Consider the following 23251-nt stretch of genomic DNA (forward strand, 5'->3'; position numbering starts at 1 on the left):
GAAGTTTGAAGGTCCTGGGTGAAATGGTTCGATAGTAAAGTGCCTTCATGCAAAAAGTTAATGTTAGCCCCTGTGACCTTGACCTTGTGACCCCAAAGTCAATAGGGGTGGTGTACTCAATAAGTACTATCAGCATGTGAAGTTTAAAGGTCATGGGTGCAGTGGTTCGCGAGTAAAGTGCCTTCATGCAAAAAGTTAACGTTGTGACGAACGAACTAACAGACGGACAGTTGAAAACTAATATGCCTCCCTTCGGGTGCGTAAAAATTAAAAACTAGAGATGCTTTTGAGAAAAGCACATGTCTCCCACAACTGCCCTATGAAAAATGACTAGTTTCTCTGGATGGTCTAGACGAATGGATCCAAGGGCCATAATTCAAAAGTGCCTAAGCGGATTTGACTAGTTATCGAACTTGGCCGAGGTCTTATAGTCAAACACATTTTGTTCAAGTTTGGTGAAGATCCGATGAGAAGTGTTATACTTAGAGTGCAGACAAGCTTTGTAACAGTGCTGCCCAATGAAAAATGACTAGTTTCTCTGGAAAGTCTATACGAATGGTCCATTTTTGGTAATTCAAGGGCCATAGTTCCAAAGTGCCTAGGCCGATTTGGCTAGTTATCGAACTTAGCCAAGCACTTATTGGCAGACACATTTTGTTGAAGTTTGGTGAAGATAGGATGAGAAATGTTCGACTCAGAGTGCAGACAAGCTTTGTGACAGACAGACAGACAGACAAACACACAGACTGGAGTAAATCAATATGTCTCCCACACCACTGTGTGGTGGGAGACATAATTAAGACTGTTTCTTCAAAAGTTAAACTGACCAATCATTACTTTTGTTAATGAATATTGATGCAAGATATGACAGAGTGATCTGGGGGCCCACCGTTGAGCCATTTTTGAATGTCAAGGTCAAAGTTCATTTTGGTACACAAAACTGTGCATGTGGTCCATGCATGTGGTCCAAATTTGAAAGCTTAGCTTGAGGTGTGAAAGTAGGTCACTAGGTCAATGTCAAAATTTATTTCAGTATACAAACCTATTCATGTGGTCCAAATTTGAAGGCTGTAGCTTGAGAAATGTGAAAGTAGGTCACCAGGTCAATCTCAAGGTCAAACTTCATTTCGGTATACAAAACTATGCAAGTGGTCCAAATTTGAAGGCTGTAGCTTGAGAAATGTGAAAGTAGGTCATTAGGTCAAAATCAAGTCAAATTTCATTTCAGAACACAAAAATATGCATGTGGTCCAAATTTGAAGCCTGTACCTTCAAAAATGTGAAAGTAGGTCACTAGGTCAATGTCAATGTCAAAGTGTATTTCAGTACACAAACTTATGCATGTTATCCAAATTTGAAGGCTGTAGCTACAGAAATGTGAAAGTAGGTCACTAGGTCAAGATCAAGGTCAACTCATGTCAAGGTTCATCTAGCCAGTCAAAACTATACATTTGGCCCAAATTTGAATGTTGCAGATTATGGACAAGAAGATTTTTTAAAGTTTTTCCCTATAAAAGTCTACATAAATAATATGACCCATGGGGCGGGGCCATATATGACCCTAGGGGGATAATTTGAACAAACTTAGTAGAGGACCATTAGATGATGTCACATACAAAATATCAAAGCCCTAGGAACTGAGGTTTTGGACTAAAAGATTTTCAAAGTTTTTCCCTATATAAGTCTATAAACCATGTGACCCCGGGGTGGGGCCATTTTTGACCCTAGGGAAATAATTTGAACAAAATTGGTAGAGAACCACGAGATGATGCTACAATACAAATGTCAAAACCCTAGGCTTTGTGGTTTTGGACAAGAAGATTTTCAAAGTTTTTCCCGATAGAAGTCTATGTAAACCATGTGACCCCCAGGGAGGGGCCATATTTGACCCTAGGGGAATAATTCGAACAATCTTAGTAGAGGACCACTAGATGATGTCACATACAAAATATCAAAGCCCTAGACGCTGTGGTTTTGGACTAAAAGATTTTCAAAGTTTTTCCCTATATAAGTCTATAAATTATGTGACCCCTGTGGTGGGGCCAATTTTTGACCCTAGGGAAATAATTTGAACAAACTTGGTAGAGGAACTTGGTAGAGGACAAGAAGATTTTCAAAGTTTTTCCCTATATAAATCTATGTAAATTATAACAAGAGGGCCATGATGGCCCTGTATCGCTCACCTGAGTACCATTGCTCAAAATGATATGATCGTTTCAAACCAATCTCATTAGAAGCTGCTAAGGTGTATTCATTTAGATAAAAAAATAAAGGGAGGTAATTTGTCATAAATTCAGTCAATATGTATCTTCACTGATTGTCTAAGTCCATCTGTTGACATTAATGAAATTTCAGATCAGTATCTTCATTAGTAACGGTGATATACCCATTTTAATTTGAAATAAAGGGAGGTAATTTGACATAAAATCAGTCCATGTTAGTAATGTCAATAATGAAATTTCAAGTAAGTCCATTTTGATTACAATCAAGGGCGGTAATCAGATATCAAATACCTCTGGAACCTACGACTGGATCTGACAGATTTGTCATGAAATCCAAGATTTATTGTTGTTGAAGATATTTTGGAAGTTTGTATCAAATCAAACCATAAATGAAGTCTCTATATGGCTGCAAAAGCCAAAATAGCCAATTTTGGACCTTTATGGGGCCATAACTCTGGAACCCATGATGGAATCTGGCCAGTTGAAGAAAGGAACCAAGATCTTGTGGTGATACAAGCTGTGTGCAAGTTTGGTTAAAATCAAAGCAAAAATGAAGCTGCTATTGTGCAGACAAGGTCAAAATAGCTAATTTCAGGGGCCAGAACTCTGGAACCCATAACGGGATCTGGCCAGTTCAAGAAAGGAACCAAGATCTTATGGTGACACAAGTTTTGTGCAAGTTTGATTAAATTCAAATCATAAATGAAGCTGCTATTGTGCAGACAAGGTCAAAATAGCTAATTCTGGCCTTTACAGGGGCCACAACTCTGGAACCAATAAAGGAATCTGGCCAGTTCAAGAAAGGAACCGAGATCTTATGGTGATACAAGTTGTGTGCAAGTTTGGTTAAAATAAAATCATAAATGAAACCACTATCGTGCAGACAAGAAATTGTCGACGGACGGACGCACGCACGAAGGGTGATCACAAAATCTCACCTTGTCACTATGTGACAGGTGAGCTAAAAATAAACAAAGGGCCATAACTCACTCAAAAATTGTTGAATCAGTCTGATTTTTGTAGGGACACAACTAGGGTACCAATACATCATTCTGACAAAGTTTGGTCATAATTCCACCAGTAGTTTATGAGAAAATGCGACAACGAGAAATGTTAACCAACTGAAGGACAGATGGACGGTGAACCACGAACGCAGTGATCGGAATAGATGGTGGACTAAAAATACATAAACTGTGAAGCATCCAGACAAGTCTTGTTGAGCATGTACCTCTACACTTTAGGCATATATCATTTTAACATTAAAGATACCTTGGATTTCCCATTCCAGTAACAGTCACAATGAGGCATATACCGTCAGATTCAAGTAATGCAGAATTGAACAAATGTTGGTTACCTGTATCCTACAGAAGCAACTTGGCTCTCCTCATCTTCCTGGATAAATGGATTAGGCTTCTCAAAAGAATGTTTCTCTTCTCCCTGTACAAATAAAACATTTTGTAAAGTTTTCTGTCAATCCTAGTTGTAAAAATATTTAATTTAACTACTCCATAATTTTACAATCAAGCCCAATGAAGTAGTATCCCTTGTCCAATATAATTTTGGCATTGCTGCATGTTCCATTTTAAGTAAAACTGTGTTGTTAAGTGGTACCCAATCTGCCTTATAAGCATGGGCAAATGGACTGCAATGGCAGCAATTTCCTTAATCAACTGTGATCATTTAACATGATACAGTGTATCATGAAATGTAACTTGAATGTTTTTAATATGAACCTAGACACTCAAGGACAGGTATGTTCCAACAAGACTCAACAATATCGTGTAGCAAATTATCAACAACACACAATACGGTATCTAAACAATTATTTTACTATGCCGCTTTATATGCCTACAACATCACAACAATTTCTTGACTTCAAACAAACATCAGCAAGGGACATGGTCAGATAACTTTCTTTGTTTCCCATTACTCTTAAAGTACATCAACAGTTGATTTATATTTCACCCAGAAACAAGAGTGCCAGAATGTCACAATATACGCCGGTCACAGCAAATTTCTTTACACTAGCACCTGTATTTGCAAATGGAATTTTAATTTTGCAGTTGTTTACAATGTTTTTTTTAGAAATTATTGTAATTCTTTTATTTTTCTAAGTCCACAAAAAAATTTTACCAAGTACAGATACCTTAAAATACACCCAAAAAGTAACATCAATGTTGTACCACAGAAAAGTGGTCTTCGGTTTTCCCTACAGTCAATTATAAAAAAGTTACAATGTAAGTTATTTATAGTAACAACTAAGGGAAGTTAATGTTTAAAGAAAAAAAAACAAGAGCTGTCTCCATAGGATGACACATGCCCCCGATGGCACTTTGAATGAATAGTTATGGCCGATGTTAGAGTTTAGGACCTTTGACCTACGGACCTTGGTCTTGCGCGCGACATGTCGTCTTACTGTGGTACACATTCATCCCCAATAATTTTAAAATCCATGCATGAATGACAAAGATATGGACCAGACACGCCCATCAATGCACTATCATGAAATATGACCTTTACCATCTAAGTGTGACCTTGACCTTTGAGCTACGGACCTGAGTCTTGCGCACGACACGTCGTTTTACTGTGGTACACATTCATGCCAAGTTATTTGAAAATCCATCCATGGGTGACAAAGATATGGACCGGACACGAATGCACTATCATGAAAAATGACCTTTAACGTCTAAGTGTGACCTTGACCTTTGAGCTACGGACCTGGGTCTTGCGCCCGACATGTCATCTTACTGTGGTACACATTCATGCCAAGTTATTTGAAAATCCATCCATGGATGACAAAGATATGGACCGGACACGAATGCACTATCATGAAAAATGACCTTTAACGTCTAAGTGTGACCTTGACCTTTGAGCTACGGACCTGGGTCTTGCACGCGACATGTCGTCTTACTGTGGTACACATTCATGCCAAGTTATTTGAAAATCCATCCATCGATGACAAAGATATGGACCGGACACGAAAATTGCGGACAGACAGACTGACAGACGGTTCAAAAACTATATGCCTCCCTTCGGGGGCATAAAAACAAGAGCTGTCTCCATAGGATGACACATGCCCCGATGGCACTTTGAATGAATAGTTATGGCCGATGTTAGAGTTTAGGACCTTTGACCTACGAAGCTGGGTCTTGCGCACGACACGTCGTATTCATGTGTAGTTATTTTAAAATCCACGCATGAATGACAATGATATGGACCGGACACGCCAATCAATGCACTATCATGAAAAAAGACCTTTAATGTCTAAGTGTGACCTTGACCTTTGAGCTACAGACCTGGGTCTTGCGTGCGACACGTCGTCTTACTGTGGTACACATTCATGCCAAGTTATTTGAAAATCCATCCATCGATGACAAAGATATGGACCTGACACGCCCATCAATGCACTATCCTTTAACGTCTAAGTGTGACCTTGACCTTTGAGCTACGGACCTGGGTCTTGCGCGCGACACGTCATCTTACTGTGGTACACATTCATGCCAAGTTATTTGAAAATCCATCCATCGATGACAAAGATATGGACCGGACACGCCCATCAATGCACTATCCTTTAACGTCTAAGTGTGACCTTGACCTTTGAGCTACGGACCTGGGTCTTGCACGCGACACGTCGTCTTACTGTGATACACATTCATGCCAAGTTATTTGAAAATCCATCCATCGATGACAAAGATATGGACCGGACACGCCCATCAATGCACTATCCTTTAACGTCTAAGTGTGACCTTGACCTACCGACCTGGGTCTTGCGTGCGACACGTCGTCTTACTGTGGTACACATTCATGCCAAGTTATTTGAAAATCCATCCATCGATGACAAAGATATGGACCGGACACGAAAATTGCGGACAGACTGACAGACCGACAGACGGTTCAAAAACTATATGCCTCCCTTCGGGGGCATAAAAAAGAAAAAAATTGCAAGTCCGTACAAAAATCCTTACCAGGTAGAGATAGCTCAAAATACACCTCAGAATTGGATGTAACATGCATGTTGTACTTCAGAAAAGTGGTCTTGATTTTTCCCTACGACTAGTAATTAAAAAGTTACAATATAAGCTATTTATAGCAACAACAAAGGGAAGTAATTCAAAAGAAGGGACCAGTGATGACACTCCGTCTTATCATGGTGTACAATTGTGCCAAGTTACATCAAAATCCCTCCATGCATGAAGAAGAAATGCTCTGGACAGTCATTATTGTATCTGACCTTTGGCCTCTAAGTGTGACCTTGACCTTAGACCAAGGGACCTAGTTCTTGCGCATGACACTCCGTCTCATGCTTGTGAACATTTGTGCCAAGCTACATCAAAGTCCTTTCATGCATGAAAAAATGCTCCGGACAAAGTTTTCATTCTTGTATCCTTTGACCTCTAAGTGTGACCTTGACCTTAGACCTAGGGACCTGGTTCTTGCGTATGACACTCCGTCTCATGATGGTGAACAATTGTGCCAAGCTACATCAAAGTCCTTTCATGCATGAAGAAGATATGCTACGGACAAAGTTATCATTCTTGTATCCTTTGACCTCTAAGTGTGACCTTGACCTTAGACCTAAGGACCTGGTTCTTGTGCAAGACACCCCCTCTCATGATGGTGAACAATTGTGCCGAGCTACATCAAAATCCTTCCATGCATGAAGAAGATATGCTCCGGACAAGGTCTTTCTTGAATTTTTCATTCTTGTATCCTTTGACCTCTAAGTGTGACCTTGACCTTAGACCTAGGAACCTGGTTCTTGCGCAAGACATTCCGTCTCATGATGATGAACAATTGTGCCAACTTTCATCAAAATCCCTCCATGCATGAAGAAGATATGCTCTGGACAAAGTCATTCTTGAATTTGACCTCTGTGACCTTGACCTTAGACCTAGGGACCTGGTTCTTGCGCATGACACTCCATCTCATGATGGTGAACAACTGTGCCAAGTTTCATCAAAATCCCTCCATGCATGTAGAAGATATGCTCCGGACAAATTCTGTGGACGCCGCCAGCCCGCCCATCCGCCCGCCAGGGGCGTTCCCATAATACGTGCCCGTTCAAACGGGCGTATAAAAACATGTATACTATACTTTAAAGGAATGAAGTTATTTTAAAACTTAACATACTGCTTTTACTTTCTTACATTATAGGTGTAGATGTTAGGTGGTGTTTAATTGTTGCCAGTAATGATCTTACAATCTAGTTTAAAAATAAAGCTCGTAAATATTCTTTATAATGTTATGAAGTCTAACAGAATACGTTGCAAACTATAAACGATGACACAATAACATGTTACCAGCTCTCATCGATGTTTTTCGAAATATTCTTACAGATTCACAGCAAAAATCATAAAATTCAGTGTGACAAAGAATAAGATGCCATAGTAATGAAAAAGTGTCATTTTTTAGGTGAACATGTAGTCTGCGACCTTGATAGTATATATCAATGAGTCTTTCACTGAAGAACAGTAGTAAGAAGTGAATGAAGTATTGCCATGCAATACAAAATCCTCTACTGGAAGGCACCTAATTTTCTCTACTGCAGAATAACATAATGAACTGATATCTGTCAATGACGTACAAACAATATTATATATATATATATATATATATATATATATATATAGTATGTTATAATAAAACACTTGGGTTAAAATTTGCATAACAAAAACCTACAGTTTCACAACTATTAATATAAACAAGAGTGCCAAAACGTCACAATATATGTCCGCCATAGCAAATTTTTTACAATAGCACCAGTATTTTCATATGGATTTTTTTATAATTAAGTTATTTATTATAACAACAAAGAGAAGGTCCTGAAAAAAAAAACACATGGCCCTATATCGCTCACCTGTTATCACTGCACTTAAGGACAAGAAATTGAAGAAATTTAACCAAAAAGAAAAACAAGAGATCACAGAGTGATCTTGGCGCCCACCAATGTGCCATTTTTGAGTGTTCCAAATTTCAAGACTTACTGACTAGCTCAAGGTCAAATTTCATTTCCATACACAACACTGTGCATGTGGTCCAAATTCGAAAGCTGTAGCTTGAGAAATGTGAAAGTAGGTCACTAGATCAATTTCAAGGACAAAATTCTTTGTACACAAAACTATGCATCTGCATCAAGTTTGAAGGCTGTAGTTTGAAAAATTTGAAAGTAGGTCACTAGGTCAATCTTAAGGTCAAAGTTTATTTCGGTACACAATCCTATGCATGTGGTCTAAATTTGAAGCCTGTAGCTACAGAAATGTGAAAGTAGGTCACTAGGTCAATCTTAAGGTCAAAGTTCATTTCGGTACACAAAACAATGCAAGTGGTTCAAATTTGAAAATTGTAGCTCGAGAAATGTGAAAGTAGGTCACTAGGTCAATGTCAAGGTCAAAGTTTGTTTCGGTACACAATCGTATGCATGTGGTCTAAATTTGAAGCCTGTAGCTACAGAAATGTGAAAGTAGGTCACTAGGTCAATCTTAAGGTCAAAGTTCATTTCGGTATACAAAACTATGCAAGTGGTCCAAATTTGAAGGCTGTAGCTCGAAAAATGTGAAAGTAGATCACTAGGTCAAAATCAAAGTCAAATTTTATTTTGGAACACAGAACTACGCATGTGGTCCAAATTTGAAGCCTGTACCTTCAAAAATGTGAAAGTAGGTCACTAGGTCAATGTAAAGGTCAAAGTTTGTTTCGGTACATAAAACTATGCACATGGTCCAAATTTGAAGTCTGTAGCTTGAGAAATGTGAAAGTAGGTCACTATGTCAAAATCATGGTAAAATTTCATTTCGGAACACGAAACTATGCATGTGGTCCAAATTTGAAGCCTGTACCTTCAAAAATGTGGAAGTAGGTCACTAGGTCAATGTCAAGGTCAAAGTTTTTTTCAGTGCACAAAACTATGCAATGCCATGTGGTCCAAATTTGAAGGCTGTAGCTACAGAAATGTGAAAGTAGGTCACTAGGTCAAAATCAAGGTCAATTCATGTCAAGGTTCATCTTGCCACTCAAAACCTTACATGTGGTCCAAATCTGAATGTTGTAGAATATTGACAAGAAGATTTTAAAAGCTTTTCCCTATATAAGTCTATATGAACAATATGACCCCCAGGGCGGGGCCATATTTGACCCTAGGGGGATAATTTGAACAAACTTGGTAGAGAACCACCAGATGATGCTACACTACAAATGCCAAAGCCCTAGGCTTTGTGGTTTGAACAAGAAGATTTTCAAAGTTTTTCCCTATATAAGCCTATGTAAACCATGTGACCCCCGGGGCGGGGCCATATTTGACCCTAGGGGGATAATTTGAACAATCTTAGTAGAAGACCACTAGATGATGTCACATACAAAATATCAAAGCCCTAGGCCCTGTGGTTTTGACAAGAAGATTTTCAATGTTTTTCCCTATATAAGTCTATATAAACTATGTGACCCCTGGGGCAGGGCCATATTAGACCCCAGGGAAATAATTTGAATCATCTTGGTAGATGACCACTAGATGATGCTTCATACCAAATATCAAAGCCCTAGGCACTGTGGTTTTAGACAAGAAGATTTTCGAAGTTTTTCCCTATATAAATCTATGTAAATTATTGAATTAAACAAAGGGCCATAACTTACTAAAAAGTCTGATTTTCAGGAGGACACAACTAGGGTACCAATACATCATTCTGACAAAGTTTGGTGAAAATCCCCCTGATATTTTCTGAGGAAATGCGATAAAGAGAAATTGTTAAGGGAAGGAAGGACGGACGGACGGAAGGACGACGGACCACGACGACGGACCACAGACGCAGAGTGATTTGATGATGGTGGGCTAATAAAATCAAGTGACCTGGGACGGGGTCAATTTTGACCCCAGGTGTCATGATTTAAACAAATTTGTAGAAGTCCATTAGGCAATGCTACATGTTAAGTATCTAAGCTCTAGGTCTTCTGGTTTATTTTTAGAAATTTTTTGAAGATTTTCCTATGTAAAATCAAGTGTCCCATGGGGCGGGGTTAATTTGACCCCAGGGGTCATGATTTGAGCAAATATTGTAGAGGTCCACTTGGCAATGCTACAAGTGAAATATCTAAGCTCTAGGCCTTCTGGTTTATTTTTTAGAAAATTCTGAAGATTTTTCTATGTACAATCAAGTAACCTCATGGGGCAGAGTCAGTCATGATTTGAACAAATTTTGTAAAAGTCTACTAGTCAATGCTACACACCAAATATCTAAGCTCTAGGCCTTCTGGTTTATTTTTAGAAATTTTTTGAAGATTTTCCTATGTAAAATCAAGTGACCCCTGGGGCGGGGTCAATTTTGACTCCGGGGTCATGATTTGAACAACTTTAGTAGAGGTCCACTAGGAAATGCTACATGTCAAATATCTAAGCTCTAGGGCTTCTGGTTTTTGAGAAGAAGATTTTTAAAGATTTTCCTATGTAAAATCAAGTGACCCCTGGGGTGCGGTCAATTTTGACCCCGGGGTCATGATTTGAACAAATTTGGTAGAGGACCAAATATCTAAGCTCTAGGGCTTCTGGTTTTTGAGAAGAAGATTTTTAAAGTTTTTCCTTTCGGTTGCCATGGCAACCAGAGTTCTGTACGGAATTAAATTCTTTGAACAATTGTGAAAGGGGGCCACCCAAGGATCATCCCTGTGAAGTTTGGTGTAATTCTGTCCAGTGGTTTTCAAGAAGAAGATTTTTTTTAGAAACTGTTGACGGAGGACAGACTACGCACAACAAGCGATCACAATAGCTCACCTTGTCACTTCGTGACAGGTGAGCTAAATAAACTAGAAATGTGTCCATGGGACGCAGATGCCCCCACTACATGACAAAGGACACAGATCAACTTTGGGAAAAACAGTATGTTGCTATTTAAAAACAAGAGGGTCATGATGACCCTGGATTGCTCACTTGTGTAATATGAGCTACATGTTTCAAATGTCAAAATGATGATAAAATATTAAGAAAGTCAATAGGTCACATTCATGGTCAATGAAATTCAGTTTTACGATTTGTGTACAAAACTGTGTATGTCATCAAAATTTCGATGCTGTATCTTAAACAAGAGGGCCATGATGGCCCTATATAGCTCACCTGAGTAGAGTTGCTTGCTTGAACAAATTTCTTAGCTATAGCTTTAAGATCTAGGCCTTCTGATTTATTTTTAGCAAATTTATGAAGATTTCCCTATGCACAATCAAGTAACCCTGGAGCTGGGTCAATTTGACCCTGGGGGTCAAGATTTGAACAAATTTTGTACAGATCCACTAGGCAATGCTACATGTCAAATATCTAAGCTCTAGGCCTTCTGGGTTTTTTTTAAGAAAATTTTGAAGATTTTTCTATGTACAATCAAGTAACCCCATGGGGTGGAGCCAATTTGATACCGGGGGTCATGATTTGAACAAATGTTGTAGAGGTTTACTAGGCCATGCTACATGTGAAATATCTAAGCTCTAAGCCTTCTGGTTTATTTTTAGAAAATTTTTGAAGATTTTCATATGTAAAATCAAGTGACCCCTAGGGCGGGGTCAATTTTGACCCCGGGGTCATGATTTGAACAACTTTAGTAGAGGTCCACCAGACAATGCTACATGTCAAATATCTAAGCTCTAGGCCTTCTGGTTTATTTTTAGAACTTTTTTGAAGATTTTCATATGTAAAATCAAGTGACCCCTGGAACGAAATCAATTTTGACCCCGGGGTCATGATTTGAACAAACTTGGTAGAGGTCCATTAGGCAATGCTTCACACCATATATTTAAGCTCTAGGTCTTCTGGTTTTTGAGAAGAAGGTTTTTTAAGATTTTCCTATATAAAATCAAGTGACCCCTGGGGCGGGGTCAATTTTGACCCGGAGGTCATGATTTGAACAACTTTAGTAGAGGTCCACTAGGCAATGCTACATGTCAGATATCTAAGCTCTAGGGCTTCTGCCTTTTGAGAAGAAGATTTTTTAAGATTTTCCTATGTAGACCAGAAGCCCTAGAGCTTAGATATTTGGTGTGAAGCATTGCCTAGTGGACCTCTTATTTTTTGTTTGTGAACACAAAACTATGCATGTGGTCCAAATTTCAAGCCTGTACCTTCAAAAATGTGAAAGTAGGTCACTAGGTCAATGTCAAGGTCAAAGTTTTTTTCAGTGCACAAAACTATGCATGTGGTCCAAATTTGAAGGCTGTAGCTACAGAAATTTGAAGATTTTAAAAGTTTTTCCCTATATAAGTCTATGTAAACCATGTGACCCCCGGGGCGGGGCCATATTTGACCCTAGGGGGATAATTTGAACAATTTTAGTAGAAGACCACTAGATGATGTCACATACAAAATATCAAAGTCCTAGGCTCTGCGGTTTTGAGCAAGAGGTTTTTCAAAAAATGATACCAAAAATGGCCTGACTATATATCATTTATACACAGTTTGCCTGTCTGTATCCTAAGAATATCAATAGTGCATGTATGAAAGCCAAGTATGCCTGCCGATATGCCAAAGATATACATATTTGTCTTCTCTATACCACTAGATACATATAGTGCCCAGTCGTTATACCAAGTATACTATTGATACCAATTTAGGCTATCCTGTTTTTAAACCTAATATATGTTTTAAAAATAATGGTTAAAAATAAAGTAGGTCAGTAGGTCACATTCATGGTCAATGAAAGACAGTTTTAAGATTGGTGTGCAAAACAGTACACGTCATCCAAATTTCAAGGCTGTATCTTTAAAAATAAGAAAGTAGGTCAGTAGGTCAAGATCACAGTCAAGTGATCCCTAATCGCTTGGGTCATCAGGTAATAATAATTATACAGTCTAGGAAATATGACCTGATTCGACACAGCCCAGAAGTATTTTTTTTTATATAACTCATAATTATAATAATTATAACAAATGACCCCCAGGGCGGGGCCTCTTTTCACCCCTGGGGCATAATTTGAAAAAAAACTTGTTAGAGATCCACCAGGCTATGTTTCACACCAAATATCAAATGCCTAGGCCTTTAACTTTCAGACAAGAAGATCTTTAATTATTTTCCTACATAAGTCTATGTTAAACTTTTACCCCCATGGCAGGGCTTCTTTTCACCCTAGGGACATAATTTGAACAATTTTGGAAGAGAGACACTAGGAAAGGCAACATACTTAAATCCAAAAGCCTAGGCCTTGCATTTTCAGGAAAGAAGATTTTTAAAGTTTTTTCTTCCTACAGTATATAAGTCTATGTAAAACATGAGGACCCCCCCCACCCCCACCCACCGGGGCAGGGCATCTTTTCATCTCAGGGGCACAATTTGAACAATTTTGGTAGAGGACCACAAGGCAATGCTACATACAAAATATCAAAGGCCTAGGTCATGTGGTTTTAGACAAGAAGAAGATTTTAAAAATATTTTACTATATAAGTCTATGTAAAACTTGTGACCTCCGGGGCGGGGTCTCTTTTCACCCCAGGGGCACAATTTGAACAATCTTGATAGAAGACTATAAGATGATGTCACATGCTAAATATCAAGGCTCTATGCCTTGCGGTTTTGGACAAGAACATCTTTTAAGTTTTTCCTTTCGGTTGCCATGGCAACCAGAGTTCTGCATGGAATTCAATTCTTTCAACAATTTCGAAAGGGGACCATCCAAGGATCATTCCTGTGAAGTTTGGTGTGGTTTTCAAGAAGATCTTTTTAGAAAATGTTGACGGACGCACGACTGACGATGGACATCGAGTGTTCACAAAAGCTCACATTGAGCCTTTAGCTCAGGTGAGCTAAAAATGTAGATCCTTGATACAGCCTTTGGTGCATTTTCTGACTGAAAATATTATGTTTCAATTTTTAAATATTACCTAGATTCTTATTACAATATCCCCAGGACTGTAGAATATAGAGTCTGATATATGTATGTGTTGGACTGTAGAATATAGAGTCTGATATATGTATGTGTTATCAAAATAAATTCTAAAATCATTGCTGTTACAATAATATCTATCACGTCTGTTATTTGAATGTTAAAATTTCAGAAAACAGCTTCTCGATATTTATCCAAAAATATTATATCCGGATACGATTACACTTTTCTAAATACTGCCCAAATCTCCTGTTTCAACAATATGTTTTACAAATTGTGATGATACGGAGACAGTTTAGCAGTATCCGGTAGTATCTGACATTAAAGTTTACCGTGACATTACCTTTTATTAAATCATTACATGAAAACTTGTAGTTTCCCAGACAGCAGACGATCTACTTTCGATTTCAAAAACTACAAGAAAATACAATTAAATGTTTTGCTGATTTGTTTACTTCTTGAAAATTAAAGAAATAAAATCATATAGAGGACACAAAGTTAGGCTTTTTGACCTTAGACTTCAAAATGTAACCTTGACCTTGAACCCAACGACATGTGTTGTGCACTTTGATAAAGTTAACACAAGAGGGTCATGATGACCCTGAATCGCTCACCTGAGTAATATGAGCCACATGTTTAAAATGGCAAACTGATGCTAAAATATTAGAAAGTAAGTCAGTAGGTCATATTCATGGTCACTGAGAGTCAGTTTTAAGATTGGTGTGAAAAACTCTACATGTCATCCAAATTTCAAGGCTGTATCTTAACCCTTTACCACACAGAACAGAAGCCAAAGTAACCTCTTTTACATAACACTGATAAGTGATAATCAATAATCAATAATCGGTATATGGCTGATAAAGGTGACTGTCTTATCTGAACAGAGGTGTTGGCATTATTTTGTGATTACACACACACATGTTAAAAATGTCATTATTTTAATATTTTCTGTAAGTTTGACATTATTTTTGTCAATATAAAGTTTATAGCAATTTAAATTCTCTTTCCGATGATACAAAATTTATTGTAGTTTCTCTTTGAGTTTCGAAGATATAAAGTGTTAAAGTACGGGAATATATATTTTTAGGCATAAAATTCTGTTTTGGATTACTTTCACATTGAAATTCATATACAATTTCATTTTGATGTTTGAAAGTTTGATTTATAGTTAATAGACTTATCTTCCGAATCGGAATCGGTAAGTATTTATATAAAAAAACAACCATCAAACTGAATAACACTACAAAAATAACGGATCGTAAAATTTCTGAAAGTGCAAAAAGATCGTGGAGATCGAGACTCGTAACTGACTACAGTATTCTTGTGCTAAAAATTAAATATTTTTAAGAAAATATTACGTAATATTTTGATGATCAAACGTCGGTACATCACGGGTGACTTCCGCAGCAATTAACTCTTGGGGTGTCATAAAATATTTGAAAGCCGCGGTCCTTCTGTTTTGATTAACACTTCCCGTTATGTAAGGCCATAAATTCCAAGCCATCGTACACACAAATTGTTGTTTAGGGGAAATCTGCATGTATCACGCGTGACCTTCATGACCTAACACATTTAAAAATACTTTGATGTTAAATGGTTATTATTTTTAGAACGAGGAAAGCCCCGCAAAACGGCTAGTTGCAAGCAGTTTCTCAGTAATTTTCCATGACGTAGCGTCGTGCACATGTAGGAAAAAAACCCGGTGTCTTTCTTTGCAAAGTACTCGATAAATTTAAATAGTAACCACATGATCTTTACGTAAATAATGATGACGAAATCCCATATTTTGAGTTAGTAAACATCCGGAATTTGTCTCTTTAGGAAAAAAACGAAAATAAAGCGATTGATTATGAGACACGGGATAAAACGATTCTGTTCAAATGGCCGTTAATCGGTATAATACGTTTCTATCGGGGAACTGATAAGACACGGGTCAATACGTTTCTGTTTGGTAATTGATAGATACGGTGATAAACGTATCCATGTGGGAAAGGGTTAAACAAGAGGGCCATGAAGGCCCAGTATCGCTCACCTGACCTATTGACCTAATTATCATCAAGATTAACATTCTGACCAAGTTTCATTTAGATATGGTCATAAATGTGGCGTCTAAAGTGGTAACTAGCTATTCCTTTCATTTGACCCTGTGACCTAGTTTTTGACCTGACATGACCAAAATTCGAACTTGACCTATAGATCATCAAGTTTAACATTCTGACCAAGTTTCATGAAGATAACAAGAGATCACAGAGTGATCTTGGCGCCCACCAATGTGCCATTTTTGAGTGTTCCAAATTTCAAGACTTATTGACTAGCTCAAGGTCAAATTTTCATTTCCGTACACAACACTGTGCATGTGGTCCAAATTCAAAAGCTATAGCTTGAGAATGTGAAAGTAGGTCACTAGATCAATTTCAAGGACAAAGTTCTTTGTACACAAACCTATGCATGTGCATCAAGTTTGAAGGCTGTAGTTTGAGAAATTTGAAAGTAGGTCACTAGGTCAATCTTAAGGTCAAAGTTTATTTCGGTACAAAAAACTACGCAAGTGGTCCAAATTTGAAGGCTGTAGCTTGAGAAATGTGAAAGTAGGTCACTAGGTCAAAATCAAGGTCAAATTTCACTTCAGAACACAAATCTATGCAAGTGGTCTAAATTTGAAGCCTGTACCTTCAAAAATGTGAAAGTAGGTCACTAGGTCAATGTCAAGGTCAAAGTTTGTTTCGGTACACAATCGTATGCATGTGGTCTAAATTTGAAGCCTGTAGCTACAGAAATGTGAAAGTAGGTCACTAGGTCAATCTTAAGGTCAAGGTTCATTTCGGTACACAATACTATGTAAGTGGTCAAAATTTGAAGGCTGTAAGCTTGAGAAATGTGAAAGTAGGTCACTAGGTCAAAATCAAGGTAAAATTTTATTTTGGAACACAGAATTAAGCATGTGGTCCAAATTTGAAGTCTGTACCTTCAAAAAGGTGAAAGTAGGTCACTAGGTCAATGTAAAGGTCAAAGTTTGTTTCGGTACACAAAACTATGCATGTGGTCAAAATATGAAGGCTGTAGCTTGAGAAATGTGAAAGTAGGTCACTAGGTCAAAATCAAGGTAAAATTTCATTTCGGAACACGAAACTATGCATGTGGTCCAAATTTGAAGCCTGTATCTTCAAAAATGTGAAAGTAGGTCACTAGGTCAATGTCAAGGTCAAAGTTATTTTAGTGCACAAAACTATGCATGTGGTCCAAATTTGAAAGCTGTAGCTACAGAAATGTGAAAGTAGGTCACTAGGTCAAAATCAAGGTCAACTCATGTTAAGGTTCATCTTGCCACTCAAAACCATACAATGTCATGTGGTCCAAATTTGAATGTTGTAGGTTATTGACAAGAAGATTTTAAAAGAATTTCCCTATATAAGTCTATATGAACCATGTGACCCCCGGGGCGGGGCCATATTTGACCCTAGGGGAATAATTTCAATAATCTTAGTAGAGAACCACTAGATGATGTCATATACAAAATATCAAAGTCCTAGGCCCTGTGGTTTTGGCCAAAAGGTTTTTCAATTTTTTCCCCTATATAAGTCTATATAAACAAGGTGACCCCCGCGGCGGAGCCATATTTGACCCTAGGGGGATAATTTGAATAAACTTGGTAGAGAACCACTAGATGATGCTTCATTACAAATATCAAAGCCCTAGGAGATTTTCAAGAAGATTTTCAAGCCAAGTTTTTCCCTATATAAGTCTATGTAAACCATGTGACTCCCAGCTTCATACAAAATATCAAAGCCCTAGGCCCTGTTGTTTTGAACAAGAAGATTTTTAAAGTTATAAATCTATGTAAATTATAAAAATAAACAAAGGGCCATAACTCACTCAAAAATTGTTGAACCAGTCTGATTTTCAGGGGGACACAACTAATACCTCATTCTGACAAAGTTTGGTCAAAATCCCCCTGGTAGTTTCTGAGGAGATGCGATAACGAGAAATTGTTAACGGACGGAAGGACTGACGGAAGGACGACGGACCACGGACGCAGAGTGATTTGAATAGCCCACCATCTGATGATGGTGGGCTAAAAACATAAATGTGGCCTCTAGAGTGTTAACAAGCTTTTCCTTTGATTTGACCTAGTGACCTAGTTTTTGAGCCCATCTAACCCAAATATGAACTTGAGCTATAGATCATCAAGATTAACATTTTGACCAAGTTTCATTAAGATATGATCATAAATGTGGCCTCTACAGTGTAAACTAGCCTTTCCTTTGTTTGACCTGGTGACCTAGTTTTTGACCACACATGACCCAGATTCAAACTGGACCTTAAAATCATCAATATTAACATTCTGACCAAGTTTCATGAAGATACAGTCATAAATGCAGCCTCTACAGTGTTAACAAGCTTTTCCTTTGATTTGACCTGGTGACCTGGTTTTTGACCCCAGATGACCCAATATCAAACTTGTCCAAGGTTTTATTGAGGATAACACTCTGATCAAGTTTCATTAAGATTGGGTCAAAATTGTGACCTCTAGAGTGTTAACAAGCTTTTCCTTCGATTTGACCTGATGACCTAGTTTTTTTACCCCAGATGACCCAAAATCAAACTCATCCAAGATTTTATTAAGGATAACATTCTGACCAAGTTTCATTAAGATTGGGCCAAACATGTGACCTCCAGACTGTTAACAAGCTTTTCCTTTGATCTGACCTGGTGACCTAGTTTCTGACCCCACCTGACCCAGATTTGAATCTGACCTAAAGATCATCTAGATTAACATTCTGACCAAGTTTCATATAGACACTGTCAAACAAAGCGCTGGCAGCACAGAAAGGTTGAAACCTGCGGCGGTCCTGGTTTGATTCCCGGCACGGTCATCTTTGTTTCTTGAATTGGCATTTCTAAAATAGTTTAAAAAACAAAAACTCATATTCTGATGTTAATAGTATGACAAAGAAAAAATAATTTTTTAGCAAAAATCTGGAGGTCAGTGCCTTTAACAGTTTGTTTATACGGTCTATATCCGTAAATAATACAAAGTTGTTACTTGGTTTAAATATTCTTTTATTTTGGCATAACTGGCCTTAACAAACACCAGACTGAAAAGTATGACTAGATAAGAATAATGACATATTTCAAAGTATATACATAGATGAATTTAAATCAAACTAGAAACGCGGCAATGCCACGAAACCAGGTTTTCAACACTTTTCATAAGAATAACAAGAGTGCCAGAATGTCACAATATACGCCCGTCACAGCAAATTTCTTTACTCTAGCTGCTGTATTGCAAATGAATTTTAATTTTGTGGTTGTTTAGTAATCATTGTAAGTCTTTTGTTTTCCAAAGTCCACAAAAAAAATTCCTTAACAGGTAGAGAGACCTTAAAATACACCTAAAATTTGAAAGTAACATCTATGTTGTACCACAGAAAAGTGGTCTTGGTTTTTCCCTATGGTCAATTATAAAAAAGTTACAATATAAGTTATTTATAGTTACAACTAAGGGAAGTTAATCTTAAAAAAAAAAAAATAAATAAATAAAAAACCAGGCAGAGATTGGTCAAAAAAACACCTCAAAATTGGATGTAGCATGCATGTTGTACTACAGAAAAGTGGTCTCGATTTTTCCCTACGACTAGTAATGAAGAAGTTACAATATAAGCTATTTATAGTAACAACAAAGGGAAGTAATTCTAAAGAAAGGAACTGTGCACGACACTTCCTCTCATGATGGTGTATAATTGTGCCAAGTTACATCAAAATCCCTCCATGCATGAAGAAGAAATGCTTCGGACAAAGTCATTCTTGTATCTGACCTTTGGCCTCTAAGTGTGACCTTGACCTTAGACCTTGGGACCTGGTTCTTGCGCTTGACACTTCATCTCGTGGTGGTGAACATTTGTGCCAAGTTATATCAAAATCCCTCTATGCATGAAGAAATGCTCCGGACAAGGTTTTCATTCTTGTATCCTTTGACCTCTAAGTGTGACCTTGACCTTAGACCTAGGGACCTGGTTCTTGCGCATGACACTCCGTCTCATGATGGTGAACAACTGTGCCAAGTTTCATCAAAATCCCTCCATGCATGTAGAAGATATGCTCCGGACAAAGTCTGTGGACGCCGCCCGCCTGCCCGCCCGTCAGGGGCGTTCCCATAATACGTCCCGTTTTTCAAACGGGCGCATAAAAAAGTATACTGAATCACAGTGCACCACTTCGTTGAAAACCTGGTTAATAAAGTCTGATGTAGAAAGTGAGCCAGTATGCCTCCTTCTTTCTTGGGAGTAGAGGCTTTAGATTAAAGCCTAACGCCACTCCACTAAGAAAGAAGGAAGAGACCAGCTCACCTATAACCAGTTGGCATTACTCAACAAGGAGAAGCGGTGGGGATGGATGGTGGATAAGCATGCTGTTACTCGGCTGTGTTGATCTAAACGCGGACTAGAAACAAAGAACTGTGTTTCAGCGGCTGACACATGCTTCGGCGCGATTTTGAACAAAGAGCTTATATTTCAGTGGCAGGATTTGATCACGTGATGCATTTATCATAATGAGCATCGAAATTTTATGTATTTGTCACATGATGCATTTCTAAAAACGAGGCTCTGGAAGTTGATGTTTTCCAACGTTAAACGAAAGTAGAATTGTGTATTCGTTAAAGCATTTATTGTCACATGATACATTAATGAAAATGAGGCTCCGAAGGTTACACTAAGGTAAATGGAAGTACATATGTGTATTCGTTACGCGCTAGCTTTAAAATGAGATTATGAAACGAAAGTAACCCGCCCGCTTAACTCAGTAGGTAAGAGCGTTGGTCCACGGATCGCGGGGTCTTGAGTTCGATCCTCGGGTGGGGCATATGTTCTCCGTGACTATTTGATAAACGACATTGTGTCTGAAATCATTAGTCCTCCACCTCCGATTCATGTGGGGAAGTTGGCAGTTACTTGCGGAGAACAGGTTTGTACTGGTACAGAATCCAGGAACACTGGTTAGGTTAACTGCCCACCATTACATGACTGAAATACTGTTGAAAAAACGGCGTTAAACCCAAAACAAACAAACAAACAAACAAACATGAAACGAATGTAGATTCGTCACGTCTATACATTAGGGATGGGAACGAATATTCGAATATTCGAAAATCGGTCGAATATTCGAATATGAAAATCAAATTCGAATATTCGTAAATTATTGTATTTTTTTTTTTTTCAAAATAAGTATCATTGATTTTGGGCAACATGAGCATGTTAATTCTACAGAATAAAACCATGTCATGTTTGTTTATCGCGTATCAAAAGATGTCCAATTAACAAGAAAATATCAATGCATAATTGGCAGGGGCCATCGTTACGGATTAACAGTTTGCAACAGGCATCAATGTGCCAGATGCATGTCAAAAGATGTCCAATTAAGAAAATTGCAATGCATAATTACCTGGGGTCATCGCTACGGATTAACAGTTTGTATTAGGCGTAAATGTGATATCTTTTTATCTTTCGTTCATTTTTATTGGCGCCTGTTTTATGTAACAAGTTGTAGAACTTTTTTTTCGAAAACAATACCAAACTTGTAGATATTGTCGATCTTTTCACAATATTTTGTACGACGTTTCAGACCATCCGCAGAATCGGTTTTCATCCGCCATCGGCCGTATTCGAATTAAATTTTGAAGTACTTTATAATAAAATCAAGAAATAGCATATGATTGATGCATAAGTTCATGTTGAAGGAGGTTTAAGTCTGCTTTACTTGCTTTTTACACGACGATTTTTACACGCCGATTGAAAATTTTCAAAATGGCGGCGGTAATACAACAGCGCGTCATGTGTTTAAATGGGACGACCTGCTAATTTTAGATAAAATTGCGACGGTCTAAATTATAATCGTTTTGATTTTTTGTATCATTTTGAAGCTAAAACACTGAATTAGTTAAATCTGTTCATGATTATACTGACAGAATCGTGAAATAAAACGCTAGGATCGGCGGGATTTGCTAGGTAGGATTGGGTTACCCGAAAAAACATGTTTTGGCCTTATTACGTACGATGATACACGCTTTAAACAAATGAATACGTTGTGTATATGCCAATCACTTAATAAGAATTTAAAGCTTCCATTAAAACAAACCGAATATTCGAATATATTCGAATATGGCAAACCGAATATTCGAATATTGATTTCAGTATTCGTTCCCATCCCTACTATACATACATTTCTTATAAACCACGTTTATTACATAACTTCTAAAAGATATAAACATTACTTTATGCTAAAAATCTATAGAAAATGCTATTTTTAAACTGCCAGTGTGCCATAGCTTCTCTTTCAATTTTCTGAAGTTTTACACCATAAGAAAGCTTGTGATCTGAGGTTTTCAAAGATGTATAATTTGATATATTTTCTTTTATCATTTGGATTGAAATGATTGTTATGATTGTTAAACCATGACCAACCTCCCTATCAACTTTCGTGACCCTAGGCCTAAGCATTCTTAGTTATCATCCGGAAACCGTTTAACCGATTTGGACTTGACCTAAAGATCATCATGATTAACATTCTGACAAAGTTTCATTAAAATATAGTCATAAATGTGGCTAAAAATTTGTACCCCCCCCCCCCCCCAAAAAATTGGAAAAAAATTGTTAAGGTTGGCAGGTAAAGTTAGGGTTGGTCGGGTTCCTTGAAGCACAAATATTTTCTTATTTTGGCCTTTGGACAGACAAGAGCAACTCTAAAGAGCACCCCCCACTCCCCATTCCAAACATCTTTAGGGACACAAAACAACCCTGATTATATCAATTCAGAACTCACCATTTTCAGAACCTGTTGTGAAAAGTTATGATTGATGAATGTTGCTTCTAGAGCAAGATTCCTTGGCGAGTTGATACTTCCTGTTTCATCCTGTGGTGGCTCAATGGCGGTCTCACTCACTGTCAGCAGGTCAAACTCAGAGTCATCACGCTTGTCAAAAAACAGCTTTTTACCAACCCTCTGTACAATGATGTCCCACGAATACACCGACCGAGTGCAGCACATCAATGTAGCTAGGATAGCATCAGTGGCAAACACATTACCAGTAGATTTGGCGAGCTGAAAATAAAAACACTCTTTGAATCATCCTTCTTCCTATAAGTGAAAATCTGGGAAATCATTTGTTGAATTTTTTGTTGAAAACAGAAG

At 37.8% G+C, this 23251-nt stretch overlaps 1 protein-coding gene across 2 annotated transcripts in view; it reads right to left on the minus strand.

The window, feature by feature from the left end:
• Nucleotides 1–23251, minus strand: part of LOC123563983 (eukaryotic translation initiation factor 3 subunit D-like) — a 224789-nt gene that overhangs the window by 105362 nt on the left and 96176 nt on the right. For both annotated transcript variants that reach the window (XM_053536644.1, XM_053536645.1), the window contains 2 exons: nucleotides 22883–23161; nucleotides 3577–3659 (listed from right to left, as the gene is read on the minus strand). In XM_053536644.1, the coding sequence (XP_053392619.1) occupies nucleotides 3577–3659; nucleotides 22883–23161 (362 nt within the window). The remainder of the gene's footprint in view (nucleotides 1–3576; nucleotides 3660–22882; nucleotides 23162–23251) is intronic.

Source organism: Mercenaria mercenaria, chromosome 2 (genome assembly GCF_021730395.1).
Source record: "Mercenaria mercenaria strain notata chromosome 2, MADL_Memer_1, whole genome shotgun sequence".
In the NCBI taxonomy this organism is placed as follows: Eukaryota; Metazoa; Mollusca; class Bivalvia; order Venerida; family Veneridae; genus Mercenaria; species Mercenaria mercenaria.